The sequence below is a fragment of the Somniosus microcephalus genome, chromosome 23, assembly GCF_052327205.1.
Source record: "Somniosus microcephalus isolate GS21.2 chromosome 23, FLI_Smic_1.0, whole genome shotgun sequence".
Lineage (NCBI taxonomy): Eukaryota > Metazoa > Chordata > Chondrichthyes > Squaliformes > Somniosidae > Somniosus > Somniosus microcephalus.
Window position 1 is genome coordinate 17,064,922 of NC_141009.1, and position 17,052 is coordinate 17,081,973.

The window sequence follows — 17,052 nt, forward strand, 5'->3', positions numbered from 1 at the left end:
CCGGGACCGCCACCAGGTCAGGATCAGCGCCTGGACCGCGCAGCATCACCGACGGCTCGGCGGAGCGATCGAGCCTGAGTAGCCCGTGGGCGGCGGGGTCGGCGGCGGCACAGGGAGGGCAGCAGCAGGAAGAGGAGGAGCAGGTGGTGGCGGTGTTTGTGGCGACTTTCGACACCTTCAGTGGTTCGGAATTTTCAGTGGTCCGGCACCGGCCTGGTCCCGAGGGTGCCGGATTACCGGGGTTGTACCTGTAATGTCCAGCTTGTGGTGATTTCAGATGGGTTGGCGGTAAGTGCACTTCCATCCCCTGGGTTAAGGAGGGACAATCGTTGAGCATCCTGGCCTCTGCTGGAAGTTGGTGAGGACAGGATTGGGCTCGACTGTGATGCACTTTGTGTGGAACAATAGTTTGTCAACACGCTTTCCACGTCCCACATGAAAGCAGGGTGATTGGTGTCTATGTTACCGTACTCTAGCAAGTTGTTGATGCCTTCCGAAGGGGAGGAAAATTAGTGAGCAAAAAAAAATCTTAAATGTGTAAAGGGTTATGAATAATGGTTAAATCAGCCCCAGCTCACTTTTTCGATTATTTGTTACCCTTTGTGCCTCCAGCAATTTTAACTGTGGGAGATTTGAAGAGTTTAAACATTGCAGTAATAGCTTCTGTCTGATTATATGTATATACATTCTTATCATGTAGATCCTCTCTCCATGGCACTCAGGCGTATGAGCTCTGACCTTTCTCTGTAGGTATTTCAGCACATTGATCCTGGTAGAAGGAATGGACATCGATTTCCTACATAAATGTGCTCTAGAGGAGCGAGTCGAGCAACATCAGTTTGCTAACACTCGGGAGGTTTGCCAGGTAACCTGTTTTTCCTTGTATGACTGAAATGCTGTATGTTGGGTCCTGTGTAATGGGAGAGGAATAGAGAAGAACAGCAATTATCTGCAGTTGTCAGCTTGGCTAATTTAATACAGGACAACATCATGGCATTGTTTCATGCAGGTTAACATTTTGAAACTGTGGAATTTGTGAGCTTTATGACTTTCACTCAGACAATTGAGCAATACAAGTGGGTTTCTCTGGTGCAAGTGTCTGCTGTTGATTTCATGCGTTACAATGGCCCGTAATTTGCGGTCAGTGGCGAAGCAAAGGTGCTTGCTGCTGGCCCCGAAGAAAGCTGACCACAGATCTCCGTGGCGAGAAGTTTACCTTTTTTAGACGTTCAGTTGGTTGCAGTGCTGTGAATAGGGGCTTCCTATGGCGATGCTGCAGTGACGTCAACAAGCTGTCTAAGCAGCCAATTACATTGAGGAATTTTCACAGGAAATGAGAAGCTGCTTTTATCTGGACTTTTTAAAAATGTTAGAGAGCGAAATAAAGATTGGGACTTTCATGTGGGGATAAGGTAAAAGCTGAAATGTCAAGAACAAACTTTAAAAAACATTTTATTTAAAGTTTTAAAAAATTGTAATTTTAATCAGAATGGAGACATTTGACACTCCACAAATATTTTAAAATACTTTTTCCAGGCCAGAACGTTTGTTTAGCAGTCACTATGCTGTTAAAACCCCATTTACACCTATTCCAACAAGGCTTAACACTTAATGGGGGATTTAACAGCGATATTACCGCGGAAAAGCCCAAGTTTTTGTCAGTTTCCCCGATTGCTCTGATTGCCAGCTATGGGGGTGGGGGGGTTCCACAGCGCAGCCTGTGTCGGAGCAATGAATGACTGACCGCAACTTCAGGATTTTTGCATTTAGATGCGCATGCTCTAAATCCTGAAGTTGCGGTCAGTTTCAGACAGTTCACCGTCATTACCCACCTGTAATTTTTTTCTTTGTCCTCGTGTGAATATGTCTTAATAGGATATTTCGGGTATTTCTAGAAGCCTTTTACCGCAGTAGTATTTTGCTCTAATCCTGAAATTATCAATTGGGTTTCCACTACACCTCTATTAAACTGACTAAACTGGATTAGAATTAACAATTTTTAAAATATATAGTTTTCAAAACAGAAGATTTTCTTATTGACCATGTGGTTGAGAACTCTGGGATCTATATGGAAATCCTCTGGATAGTGGTTGAGGATTTTGCCAGAGATACACAAATCCATTGCCTTTTCCTTTGTTCTGATATAGAAAACATTCTGTGTTTCTTTTTTTTTTCTTATTGTAATTGGTGATGTTACATGATAGAAAAGTGGTTGTTTTGAAAGATGTAGAGAGCATTCTGTATGGAGTGGCTCGGATTTTGCAGTGATTGAAAACTAGTTAGCAGTTGACCGGTTTTCATTTGTCTTGCATTGACCCACTTCTTGTATTTGCTGTAAACTGTATCTGACATCAGCCAACAAATAGTTTTTTGCTGTTATTTTGAGTTGTGTGACACTTGTGTCATATTTACAGAGGGACTTTTTAATCCTGTTATCTATAATTAGCGTGATACCAATTGTCATAAATCTCATCCTCATAAAGAAACTACTCATGAAATAATGCTGGACAGCCAGCTGGTGGCGCCATCCAAGGAGTATAAATACTCGGGCGTGGGCCCAGCTTACTAGGGACATTTTGTAAGACAGGATCTAGTGAAGTACAACTAGACCTCCATGTTCTGAAACAAGTTGATTAAAGCCTTGCTTTATACTCAAACCAAGTGCGTAGTGAGTTTTATTATGTCACCAATTTTCTATCAAATTTATCTCTTCCTTACAGGAGATGGACAAGCTGCTGCTTACATTAGGGGACATACCACACCACGCACCAGTGCTGCTATCGTGGGCTCTGCTGCGCCATACTTTGAGCCTTGATGAATCAAGCCACGTAATTAGGCGATTGGGGAGCACTGCTATTCAGCAGAATGCGTTCCAGTACATGACACAGATGCTTAAGGCACTTGGCAGTGGAGGGAACAATGTGAGTAGTGTGGGAAGGTACTACGATATCATTGTTTAACAGAGCTTGCATGAGCACTGTTTAAAATTGAAACCATGGTTGGTTTAGTGGATTATGTTCTAGGGTTTATGTAGATTCATTTGTCACCTGCCTTATGTCATTCAACTAAGGAAGAATCATTTTGGCATCATTCCCATCTCAACCATGCAGATGTGGAATGTAGCCTGTAGCAAGTAATAATACAGTGCCAATCTGTAGATGGGAATGTTGACTGAGAAAGACAAAGCAAAAACATAAGGTTCAGGCGAGCGGAAGAGGAAAAGAAACAACATGTTTGTAGCGGAGGGAATAGCATTGCAAAAGCCAGTCTGCCCATGGGACAGATACTGTACAGCAACCAGTTAAATAGTACTTGTGTCGGATAATTATGGCAAGTACAAAGATTCACAACTGTGATCGAATTATTGCCATCTCTAGTTTATGAACGAGCGGTCCCACTGCAGTAGTCTTGGTCCGTATTCTTTGTAGTGTAAACTTAATTGAATTTTCCAATATTAGGAAAAGCTTTGAAAAAACTTATCTGGGCAAATACTGTAACTTTAACTACTAAATGTTTACCCTGCTGCAGAGAGCAGATCCTGCCCAGCTTAGTTAAGCAGGGGTGAGGCTCTAATGTGATATATTTGTGGAATAAGTTACCATGGAAAATCACTGAAGCAAATACAACAGCAACAACTTGCATTTATACAGCGCCTTTAATGTAGTAAAATATCCCAAGCCGTTTCACGAGTGTAATCAGACAAAGGTTTGACACCGAGCCACATAAGGAGCTATTAGAACAGGTGCTTGGTCACAGAGGCAGCTTTTCAGGAATGTCTTGAAGGAGGAGAGAGAGAAGCAGAGGGGTTTAGGGAAGGAACTCCAGAGCTTGGGGCCGAGACAGCTGAAGGCGAGGCGAAGGAAATTGTGTGTGTACAAGAGGCCAGAATTGGAGGAACGCAGCTAGTATAAATGTGTTTCTGAATATAATGAAAAGAGATAGGGTTGAGTCAGTGAAAAATGTTTGTTGGGGCAAGTGGGCCTTTTCCTATTCCTAAAAATAGTTATATTCTAAGTTTGAAAAAAAATGGTACTCTTAAATATATAGTTAACAAGTACCATGCAGCAAGTTATATTTTGTGGGGCAAAGATAATGGTTGTCTCGCACTGAGGGAAAGTGTTTGCCTGTGTAATTTTAATGTTTTTCATAAGTTTTACATTGAGCAAATTTTAAGGACGAAGCAAAACTGCCATTATTTTCTCTATGCTAGTCTGCTTTTTATCTGCTGGACAGCAGGATATTTACTTCTACCTCAGATTACTTTAAAAATGCAGTGATTGCATTGTATGTGTGTGTGTTTCAGTGTACAGCCAGTACTGCTCGAATGTGCATCTATGGACTGCTCTCGTTTGTCTTAACATCTTTTGAAGAAGAAACTTTGGGAGATCAGCAGGTACAAAATATGACATTTGTATTGACCGTTAGTAAATAACAGCGGAATCCTACTAATAGAGAAATCCCGGATCATAAAAATGTTAAAATCAGAAATATAAAATAATTTGCTATATAATATAAAAATATAAGGACAGAATGTACAACTTCAAAATTGGGACTGAAGTGCGCCTTGCCCAATGACGACCTGCAGTCCAACCCTGCTTCACCAGAACACTACACTTCATCACTCCGTGTGCAACATCAAGGGGAATTGTAATCCCGTTGTAATCCTGTTGAATGTTAGATGTCATAGTGCACAGATATGTTTTCCATTGCTTTATTGACACAAGTCTAACACATGATTTATATTGCTGATTATTAAAGGAGAACAATTTGCCTAAAAATCATATTTTTTTGTAAAAACTATAACAAAAAAATTGTATTTATATGACTCCTTTATAGAGTTTCTACAGTGTCAAGGCTTGTTGGTTTGGTGCAAACCATTAATTTGACTACATTTGTAGTAATATAAGAAAAAAAATTGCCTGTGATTAATCTATAATTAAACTTATGATCACTGACGCCAGTCAAAGTGTTGGTACGTATCAAGCCAATACTGGTTTCTTTAAAAATTTGGAAGTAAAATTTGTTTTCTCCTCTTTACCCGTCATCCCTGTTTCCCTAGGCGTTGTACCAACCAGAGCTGAATTGTTAGCTGCAACCAGGTCTCAGCCAGTGCCATTCTTAACTGATATTCAGGAAGTGCTCAAGAGTGCCCTTTGGAAGATTGTTCCTTTTGACTTTTACCCCACCCTGCGGATGCGCCTTACACCTACTCGGGCATGGCCAGGAGGAGGAGCTCAGTCTCGCAGGGATCAAACCTGTACCCCACCACTCTGTGTACTCCCAACATGCTATACCATTCTGCTGTGGCTCTGCCAATGTGGAATTCAAAATTGAGCAGGAGGCTGTCCTATATAATTTTTTTAATTAAAAAGGTTGCAAATAGATTTGTCACTAGCATTAGCGAAGCGACTCCCTACTAAGTTTCAAAGTTTTGCTGAGATTCATTTTAAGATTCCCTCAGCAGATAGTATTTAAAAAAAAAAAAAAAAACTTTTAAAACTAACTAGAGTATAATATTGTTCCTCATTAATGGTAAAACTGTTTCAAACATGTGTTTCTTAAGGAAACAGAAGCTTAACCTATTTCAACATTGCGGCTGCAGTAGATGGTGACTTGTTCTCGGGGCTTTTCTTCCCTGTTTGTTCCTGATAGAAACATACATAGAAACAGAAGATAGGAGCAGGAGTAGGCCATTCGGCCCCTCGAGCCTGCTCCGCCATTCAATGCAACCATGGCTGATCATCCAAATAGCTTGGGCATGATCAGAAACTGCCATCATTTTCTATTTTTATTGTATTATTTCATGGTAGATGCACTTTGTTATCACCATAGTATATTTTGTTACTGAGCTGCTATATATGCTTTCTGTGCTTTTCAGAAGTAGACTGATTTGATCCAATTTTTCTTCTCTTCCAGCACTTGATTAATGTAGCTTGTGAGGTGTTTGCAGCCCCTAATCTGGCTGAACTTTTTTGGGATACAGTGAGTACATCAGATTATGTTTATTTAAAGATTGCAAAGAAGGTACTGACGTTACTGATCTTATCCAGTGGGATCAAAAAAATTCTGTCAGCTGATAGTGCTGTTATGGTTACCTTAGGAATGGCATGCCAGATGTAATTACCAATTCCACAGATGATGAAGCAAGCTTTTTTCTTCTTCCCATCCACTGGATGATGGAAATAATTAACAATGATTACTGGCCTGTTAAGAAAGAGCTGTTTTTTTCTTTATAAAATAAACACCACTTGCCTATTGTGAAAGGTGTGCTGTTGGACTGAGATGTCGGGTGTATCTGCTGCAGTCTTTCGTTGTGGCTTCAGTTAACTTATTTCAATCATTTAGCCGCATGACACAGCAGTGAGACACAACTCCATAAAGCTTAGTTCCCATATGAGGGTTCTAAACAGTTTGAAAAGCCTTTTTTTTGGTCTCTGAAAATGGTTTAAAGTGCCAGTGGAAGTTAAGTAAGATTGCTTTATTTTGTTTCTGTATAATTGTAATATCTTACAATAAATACATTTGTAGTTTAGCCTGACATAGATGGTCTGGAAAGGTTTGTACTGAAAATAAAGAAAGTGAGAATCAGTGGAAATAGTTCATAATGGAAATGTAACCAGTTGACCGATAGAACTCAGGGTGGTGGTCATCAGCCTGGGAGAATGTTATCACATGGATCAGTTTTGCGACCTCCTGTATGTGGAGCTAGGGGGTCACAAGCACAGTGGCTAAATATTCAGATGATACAAAGCTAATAAGCCAAAGCTGACCAGGATAAGCTACAGGAGGATTTGAATATACTTGGGCATTGGGCAGACAGGTGGCAGATGAAATTCAATGTAGAGAAATACAAAGTATTTCACGTGGGGACAAAAATCCAGGAAGGGATTATTACTTAAATGGGAAAAAATAACATGCATGGAAACATGGAAAATAAGAGAGCTTGACAATAAATTTAAGCTACCGCGACAATGCTCGGTGGCAGTGAGTAAAGCAAATCAGATGTTGGGATGTATTACAAGGACAATATTGAGCCGAAATAGTGAGGTAATTCTTCCACTTTAACTCTGGTGCAACCACAGTTAGAATACTGTGTACAGTTCTGGTGGCTGCAGTACAAAATAGATATTGCAGCTAGTGAGAGGATATAGAACAGAGCAAATCAAAATGATTGAGGGGATGGAGCCAGTGGATCGATTGCTGTGATTAGTCAGCAACTCCATTATCGTTGTATCGTGCGACTACCAGATTGGTAGCAGGTACCTTGGGTTTTTTTTGTCGAGCAACTCCTGTGTTCCTTTTTTCCTATGGTCTACCAGCATAGTGTTTTTCTGTTTATTGAAGCAATTGAGAGTATGGTGAGCATCCCGTATATCTTTTTAGAGTGCAATGTGAGAAAAGAGTAATTGTTAGTCATGCGGCACCCTGTCCCTCACTCCATGCACAAGGTTTTATACGTTTTCAGTTCATAGAAGGCATACTGCTGCCTATGGGACCATCTTTGCTTGCTATGAGCATCAATAAAGACTAATGGGAGAAGCCCTGGACTCTTAGTTGATTTTAGTAGAATTGATCTCTTGGGTAAAAATCATTGCTATTTTAATTTTACCAATGTAACATTTAATGTAAATTCTGATTCCTTTTTGTGTGTGTTTGTCTTTTTTTTTTCCTGAAGGAGCCCACAGCAGGTCTTGCTATTTTGTTGGACAACAATTGTGGAATGTTTCCGCAGTCTATGGCACCACTGCTACAGCTACTATCTGCACTTATATCGGACAAATCCACTGCTAAAAAGGTATGAGTAAGCTTACCTAACCTATTTTAAAAAGAGAGATTCCAAGAAACAAATGTATGCAAGATTCCTACAGTACTTTGATACAACTCTCTGCTGTATTTAAAAGCGGCGTTGTAATACAGTATTTGGGAATTGCGCAGTATTATTGACTGCAATATAAATGAAATGGGACTAAATGAAGCAAAATTCTTGGGTCATATTATGTATAGTTTTGATTGACTAACTGATGTAGAATATTAGCCGCAAATCTTTATTTTTCCTTTAGCTGGTGTTGGCGAGTTTGTGATCAGTTGTTGCCATTTTACTTTCTTTTGAAGGTTTACAGCTTTTTGGACAAAATGACATATTATACAGAACTGTACAAGCACAAACCGCATGATGTACTTTCACATGAGGATGAAACCCAGTGGAGGAGGCAAACCCCAAAACTGCTTTATCCTCTTGGTAAGAACAAATTCCAGATAATCTTGCACAGAGGATAGGAGCTTTGTATGAATCCTGCACTTTTATTCATTAAAATGTGAGATTCTTTCCTTCAAGATTTGTAGTTGGATAATTATTACAGTTGCATGAGTATAGAGATATGATGCAACTAAATGTCTGACTATATACTCTGAAATTTCACTCCTGTGTATCTTGATTCTCCTCTAGGTCTGTTAACCCTTTTAAAAGCCACACTAGCAAACGTGCAAAGCATTTTTAATTTCCCCCTTTTGAAGAATATTCAATATTGAATTAGAATTGAGAGAAGCACTTGTAAAATTAGTTTACGAACTCAGCTGGATAGTCTGATACGGCACCTTTAGGGAGGTGGCGGGACAATCTGGGGGTGGGAAGAGGTCAATCCTGCAGGGCTCACAAGCTTAAATGGAAGATCACTTAGCTAGGGTATGATGCGTGACCTGGAGAGAAAGCAGAAATAGAGTGCAGTTTCACTGAAACCTGAAATTTACCGAGTGGTGAAGGGTTGTCTTTTCTTCCTATGTGTAGTTTTCTCCTCTCTCTGGCAGGAGCCTCTTTTCCAGTAGGTACCTTACTAGGTAACCTGGTTGAGTTCATAAACTAATGATGGCAGTACAGGAAACTTTGTGCTATCCGGGACCGAGCTGTTGCTGTTCCCTCAAAACTGCCGGACATACCAGCGCTAATGTTGAAAGATACGGAAGCTTTTGAGCTCCGTATCTGTCAACAAACCCTGTTGCTTCTAAACAGTCCAAGCGTCTCTGTAGCTTAGCAACAGCTTCAGCAGAGCTTGACTGTTGAGGAAAAAAGCAACGAGAAGAAAAAAAAAACGAACGAAAATGGCTCCTGATTTTTGCCGGTGGCTCGAGCATTCCAGACAGTTAGCCTCCGGATAACACAAAGTTTCCTGTATTTTACTATGCTGTGCTGCAGTACATTAATACGTTAACGCAATGCGATATTGGACTGTCTGTATAATCTCTTCTAATCTAGTAGCAATAGTGGATCTGGAATATACGATTCAAAATAAAAAAGATGCAAAGAAAAAGAATTGGTGAAACAGCGAAATTGTTATCCTTGATGAGCTGACATTAAAAGTAGGCTTTAAAATTAATGTAAATAGGAATATATTCTCAAAATGGATGCAATTTAATCCTTATACAGTTATTTTAAAAATAAAATAACTCCTGCATTAAATGTATTGCATTATTTTATCTAATCCTAGGATCTGGTCAGGCAAATATACGCATGTCCCAGGGTACGTATGGACATGTAATGCCTACAGGACAGGGTTACCTTGTACGTTGGGATTACTCGTACAGCTCTTGGACAGTTTTCACTTGTGAGATTGAGATGCTGCTGCACGTGGTTTCAACAGCAGGTGAGTTGGGTACCAGTTGCTTTGTGCGAGACCTATAACGACTCATTGCTATTATGCCCTGTACATTTGTATGTGGTTTTATATTGGTGAATGTCTGTATTCAAAATGAACGAAAACTTCAATTCAAATTTTGGTATGTCAAAATATAACGTTTAAAATGGCTGTTTATTACAGGGGTACAGCCTACTCTTAATTCAAAGTTGCTTAATTCAAATTTTCTGAGAATTCCTATTTTTTTAAGCATTAAGTGCTCACTTTCCTGTGGTATTTACATAATTCAAATCATTGGGTGCTTCAAGTTTTTTGTGCAAAAACAACTTTGAATTATCAGGAGTAATGTTCAGAGCAAATTTAAAAAGTCTTCATAATATCATTTGGAAAGTGTTTTTCACATGACGTTGGCTATATGTCTTAATCAAATATTTCAACATCTCTGCTGCTGGATTATGTAACTGATTGTCCAAATCTGGACAATTGGACTGACGGGCATTGCAACTTGCCTGATTATCAATTCACATATAGAATTTTTCTTGCCTATGTAGCCATGCTTTAATATATGTCTTGCATTGAATATATGATCAGAGACCAGCTCCACTAGCTTATTTCAATACCAAACAAATCATTAATTTTGCCTGTAGATTCACTTGACACCAGACGTTTCATTCTGTTAACAGAAACCATACATTAATCCTTAAATGTTAAAATGTACAGATGTACTTTGACAGATTTTATGTATAGTTTTGTCATTTTGTACCAGATGTTCTTCTTCACTGCCAGAAGGTCAAACCTATCATTGATCTGGTACATAAAATAATCAGCACGGATTGGTCTATTACGGATTGTTTGCTGCCAATCACTTCGCGTCTGTACATGTTAATTCAAAGGTAAGAGCTTTTAAAAATGTATTTTTATGCAACTAAGACTGGTAAGAAAACCATACCTTTCTGCTGGTATTTATGTGCATTTGTCTGTATAATTGAAATAGTACAGCCGTACAACGTTCTCGCTCAGCAGCGCAGCGGTCTGGAGGTCCAGCGCAGGCCGTTCACCGGCTTTTCAATGCAAGAAACCCTGCATGTACGAAAATTTGAATGGGCTGTGCAGCCCATTGAAGGGACTGCACACGGGGGGGAAAAAAACAGAGAACATTGCAGCCGTGGTGTTGTTATCTACATGATCAAAATTTGGGAAATGTGACCAAAAATGACTGCCAAATTGCTTCAGTATTGGTGACTGCAATTTTGGGGTATTGTACATTTCAGCTAAGAACTCCTTTGCCCGTATGTCAAGATCTCCATTTTGCTAAAGATGTTCATATCTTCTAGCTCAGCAACAGAATTGTTCACGCAGCAGTTACACATGTATTTACATTCTCCAGTGCTAGATAGGTTAGTTGGTAATTTCAATGTCTAGGTATATAATAGAATGTGTGTGTGTTTTTTTTTTGGTGCTAATAGTTTCTGTGCCTTCTGCAGGCTTAGTTCAGTGATGAACCCTCCAATGGATGTGATCGCTTCCTGTGTAAATACCTTAACTGTTCTGGCCACACGGATGCCAGCCAAGGTAAGGCATGATGGGAATAATCAGTATTGGAGTGACAACTTTGTGGTAGAGCACTTTCTTAAGGTCATATGGAAGCCACGGAATTGTTATTTTCTCCCATCTTTTTAGGTCTCCCTGCGCCATACAACTTCTACTGGCTGAGCGTGTGGACAGGCTAACTGTTCCCAAGCCTCTGCAATTCCACTCTTAAAGCTAGCTGCTAGGAAGGGCATGGATGCAGCGGAGGTTGACTCGCTCTTTTTCTTTTTTCCTCCTCTTCTCCTGTCCTCTCTGTGGGAAAGCACTAAGCCTCTGCTTGGGAACCCCCTCTTGATACCACAGGTGAGATTAGTAACTCGCCATGTGAGGAACTGTGGGTGTGAGCTCATCTCCTGTGTTACAGTTTTGGTTCTTTTTGCACTGTTTCCTCGTTCCATGACCTAATTGTTTCCGAAGCGGACCATGTCCCCTCTGATCTGAAATGTGCGCCTTTTCACGTTCTGGCCACGCAGAGTGTGTGGAACTTGGGAATGAACAATTAATCCCAACTGCAGTTTGGCCACTGGATTAAGTATACCCACTTGCTCCGCTTTCATGTGCACTTTAGATAAACAGAAAATATAAACATACAGACCAGAGATTCAACAGGCTAAAATAACGAATCAAATTTAGTTGCAAAATCAGGTAGGGTTATAAAATACGATGAATTGCACGAACGTTTGAGTGCAAGACAACTATGATTTATTACCTACAGTTCATCAGAGCACTCACTAATGCTTTCCCAGCAGTTAGAGCAGCCTCTTAGAATGAAAACAAGCCAAGTGCTGAAAATTAGTACAATGATCTTAACAGTCCAGTCTTCTCATGGCACCGGAATATTGTCTTAATAGGGAATTTAAGTGAAATATGAGCCACACATTCACAGAGCTGTTCTTTCCGAGCAGAATCCAGCAAGGACAAAAGAATCTGCAGATATACCTTGCTTTTACCTGCTTAATTTTTGAAGGACGAAAGCAGACAAATTTTAAAGATATTACCAAAAGTAAAATGGAATAATAATTTGTAGCCCAAGGACAGTCCATGGATACCAAATTGCTGGATTTAACACATGACCATAACAAAATCATACTTGAGTCTGGTATTGCACAATGGAAGAGAGTAACTTATAATGAGATTTACTTAAAGCATTAATCTGTAGGTGTTTTAGAGCAAACTAATCACTTAACAACAGCAACTTGTATTTATAGTAGTAAAATATTCCCAAGGCGCTTCACAGGAGTATTATAAGACGAAAAAATTTGACACCGAGCCACATAAGGAGACATTAGGGCAGGTGACTCAAAGCTTGGCCAAAGAGGTAGGTTTTAAGGAGCGTCTTCAAGGAGGAAAGCGAGGTAGATTTTAAGTAAAACATATTTTTAAACCTGTAACGCAGTCTTAAAACATTTTCCTTCTGTTTGTTTGGGTGCATTCTTTGGTTAAATGTAGAGTTTTGCATTACATTTGTTGGCCCGGATTTTACGGGGCTGATGACGGCGTACGCTGTCGTAAGTGCTCAGAATGGCCCCGCAAGTTCCGGGTTTCTGCCTGCGCGAAAATACAGAACTTGTGATCTGTCAGGTTTCGCATTGACAGATCCTTCGCATTCGCTGCAAAATCACTTTGCCCTACTACTGCCCAGTGATTGCCCACGAAACCCTCACTCCTGGTAAAAGCAGGCGTAAGGCCTATTACTAGCTTAAAGGTTAAAATAAATGTTTTTAAATGATTAAAACATACACATGCATTTAAAATTAGCTTAGGTAAATTTTGACCCGTTTTAAAATGTTTAAATTTATTTTTCAAAAGTTACATTTTTATTTTAAATGCTTAATTAAAGGTTTTTTTTAATTAACTTTGAACATGGGAACATTTATTTTTGTGAATTCTTATTTATGTGGGGATTTCTTATATGCTTGTGGGGAATTCTGTGCGTAAATGGAATCCCCGTAAGCATCATAGGAATCTCCCTTTTTGATTGGTTGGCCTGGCCCACGGTGATTGTGGGCACGCTTGCGAATCGCCTGCACCCCTGGGATCTGCGGGCCTTTACTCAGGCCTACGCCTACAGGCCCAGAACCTGAAGAGTCCGGAGACACCAGGTGCGTTTGGATTTTTTTTCGGTTTGGAGTCGTATTCTTCTGGTATGCCTGCGTCTGCAAATTCAGGGCTCAATTTGTATACCTAAGAGAAATTAACTATATTAACTTTTTTTTCTGTACTTAGGTATGGGCAGATCTGCAGCACACAGGCTTCTTGCCATACTCTATGACACAAGTCGTTGGGATGGCTCAGTCCATCAGGTATTGGATTGTAAATTACTTCTGTTACAAAGTGAAATGTAGGATGCTAACAAATTTGACTGATTACTTAAGGCTAATTACTGATTAAAGTGTGTTACATTTTCCACTCTTTTTTTATTTCATTGCCACTCTCTATTACTTTCTTTCCTTGTCTCTTGTGAGCAGTGCTGCCTTTGTGTCAACCTGGTTCACTCTTGAAAAATCAGATTTAAATTGAAGGTTACTGCTGACTGGGGGAAATGCATAGATAGTTCCAGTATGTATCAAATATTTTTTTTAAATTTAAATAAAACTCTATATATATATATATATATATATATATATATATATATATATATTCTAATTCCTTGTCAGATGTGGTCCGCTTTGTCTGCACACACTTTTGGTCGTCTTCCCTATCTGAAATTAGAGAAATGAGGGAGATGACATTTGGTACAAGGAATTGCAACAAAAGGAATGTTAATGTATGAGAGGATGCAAGAGACAACTATCACAGAATGCATGGAGAAAAAGAATGTTTGTGTTGCAGAATATAGACAGTATTAGAGGTGCATATCAGTTAGATTTCTTAAAGCACTGCAAATGAATAGTATACAAGTGATGAATGGAGGAACTTCTTCAGAAATAAGGGATGCTGGAAATCACTTTACTATAATTGTTCTCTTGGAGCCTTCCTACTTCTGTAGACTTTCACCCAGATGATTTTGAGAGGTGACTGAACAAATGTGCTTGCAGGTGTCAAAGATGTTTGCTTATCTTTGTTTTATATTTGTTGAGGATGTTTGTAGCTTGGGTATAGGCTAGATGCTGGCATTGAAGATTTGTGCCAAACTTTGCTCTCTTCTGTTTCTGTAGCCCTGCTCCTTAAATGCCCACTTCCTTCCCCTGCCCACTCTGTGGGCTTTTAAAATATTTTCCTGTCCCTCATTGATTTGCCTTTTACTGTCCTGGTGGGGAGGAGTGGTAAATTTTACATTCATTGAGGGCATGGGGAATGGCGTTGATTCTTTCTAAGGAGTTGCCCATGAACATGGCAGCTTTCTCTGTAAATTATTTCTGAGAAAGATTGCCTCTCGGAGTTGTATTTTGTTGCAATATTGATAGGGGAAATGGACACAAAGCAATCAACTTTTTTTCTTCTTGCAGGGCTGAAGGAATGCAGGCTGGTAGTTATGGTAACCTGCTGTTGAGTATTGAGAGACCACAGGGCGAGTACAGTGTCACAATGGCCTTTCTCCGACTGGTTATAACGCTTGTCAAGGTAAAACTGCTTGTTAAATGCATGTGTTTAAATTACTTAGCTCTTCCTGTTGGAAATTAAATAATCTCTGAAAGCCTGCATTGGAGCTTATAAAGAACACTAAAATTAATGGTGTAGTGTGTTGGAACATTTTCACTATTGCCTCCTGGACCTTGGTGACAATCCAGCTCAGACTTTTGGTCCAACACCACTCAGTGGTTTACTTCGCAGCATCTGCCTCCCAGCTTTCTTTTCCTTGCCACCTGAATCCAATAGTCGAGTCCACCATGCGGAGAACCCTCAGGAGAGGGGAGAGAAAATGGGCTAAAAAATCAACCAAAACAAAACTGAGCGGTAGTTGTTGCAAAATAAACCGCTGCTATTGGACCAAATAACCAGATGATTGATTGCATGTAATCTGATAGCACAAGCTGTTGTATTACATCACCATTACCGTGGTGTTTGTTGCTCTTTTAACTTGGATAGTGAAAAAATTATGCGAAAGTACCAAAAATGCACAATTGATTCAGAAGGCAGCATGTGCACGTAGTCATGCATGTAAAGTGGTTGCTTGTTGTGTTTTCCGTTGAGTCTCCATGTATTGAGTAATTAAAATAATGGAAGACCTGTGATGGAACGAGATCTGACCTAGTTTTAATCAGATTTAAACATGACATCTTGTATAAAATTTTAGATCGGTCAAAATGAACAAATTTAACTTGTTTTCTATAAACTGGTAGCTAGAAGGGAGTTTTCTTTCTGTATATGTATGCATACATACAACTCCATCTGAAGCCTTCACAATGCTAAGTTGCACCAGCTAATTTGCTCCTTATCGTGAAAACTTTTGATTGCCTCGGCAGTTATTGGACTCTGATCAAGTTATGGATACTTAATAGATCAATGGATGGGTTGATTTGTAGTTTCCTGTCGGATGTATATGATTGCTTGGGACAGAAATGTAGTATTTTTTATTACTTAAGTGTTAATAGGCAAAGCGTGCCTAGGTGATGGGATCAATTAATATGATGACTGGGCTGTCAATTGCCCATAACTTACAGTCGATTGCATTTGTAATTGTTCCAGGTCTTTGAAAGGTTAAAAACTGAAACAGTGCCTGCTGTCTGTTTGGAAATGGCTAAACAGTTACTTATAATAGCGGTTCCACCATTGGATTCGGCTAGAAAGACCCTCAGTTTTTTTTGTCCTGAAGGTGGTGAATTGCTTGAATCAGGTATCTAAGAGGTTGCCCATATATCTTTGCAATCTATCTTGATTCACAGTTGTATAGCTAGACTTTTGGCTTAGTTCATGCAGTTCCATTGCACGTATCGGTTGCTGTGGTGAGGCATGACTGTGTGCACTTGCATAGAAATTTAATCAAAATGACTGCAATTTTGGTGTCAAAATGCATTATTAAAAGTACCGGTGACAAATTCATTGTGTTGCTATTTGCATCTGCTGATTTATCCTTCTGCATAATCTTTCCAACAATAAACTGAATTAATAGTTTTTAGGCTGAGACATATGGAGTTTTTCACCAATTTCGGAGATCAGGACTATATGGTGATATCTCGTACTATTTTCAGTGCACACCGCAATGGTATAAGGGTTCAGTGTTTGCTCAGCAGCACGCTATTCCATATATTTGATGCATAATGTCAAAACATAGGCTTGTAGAAAATAGAGGGTTAGGTGATGTATAAATACTTTCAAATTACAGAGGCGGCTTAAGTTGTAAAAAAGCACAGCAAAATTATGGCACTGCTGGAACTACCTCCGGTGTACTGCATTCTTCATGACCAAAAAGTTATGGATTGTACATATATATAAAGTGGTTTGTCTCTCTCTTTGTTTGTCTGTCTGTCTGTCTGCTATACAATCAAAAGTTATAGAGCGTACCAACACATATGTTATATCAAAAGAAAGCTTATCATTAGGGGAGTCTAATAGGCGTATTTACTTTTTGGTCAGACAAAAATTGTTCAGACAGTATACAAAAAAGGTTCAAAAAACGGCAACATTCTGCTCATTAGCGTTGAGTGACGTGATGGTTGACCAATCGTACAGGGGATTAACCTGATGGTTGACCAATCGGTGCGTCACGGGGGGCGTTTCATTGCGTGTGTGGGCGGGCCTAATCCTTCTGCGCTGAGGTGAGTGGCCGCCATCTTGATTCCTAACTATTCATTTATTTTTCCCACTTTCTGCGTGTTTATTTTGAAATATAGATTTCCAGCAAAAAAAAAAAGTTGCTTTTAAAAGAAGAAAAAATCCTTTTGCAAAGGGG

General features: G+C 39.6%; 1 protein-coding gene across 1 annotated transcript in view; it reads left to right on the plus strand.

Annotated features, from left to right (window-relative positions):
• nup188 (nucleoporin 188) overlaps positions 1-17,052 on the plus strand; it is an 81,240-nt gene that overhangs the window by 20,244 nt on the left and 43,944 nt on the right. The window contains 12 exon segments of the mRNA XM_085965142.1: positions 751-865; positions 2,721-2,921; positions 4,304-4,393; positions 5,917-5,982; positions 7,676-7,795; positions 8,113-8,239; positions 9,483-9,638; positions 10,396-10,522; positions 11,114-11,201; positions 13,446-13,522; positions 14,669-14,831; positions 15,849-15,996. Of these exon segments, the coding sequence (XP_085821268.1) occupies positions 751-865; positions 2,721-2,921; positions 4,304-4,393; positions 5,917-5,982; positions 7,676-7,795; positions 8,113-8,239; positions 9,483-9,638; positions 10,396-10,522; positions 11,114-11,201; positions 13,446-13,522; positions 14,669-14,831; positions 15,849-15,996 (1,478 nt within the window).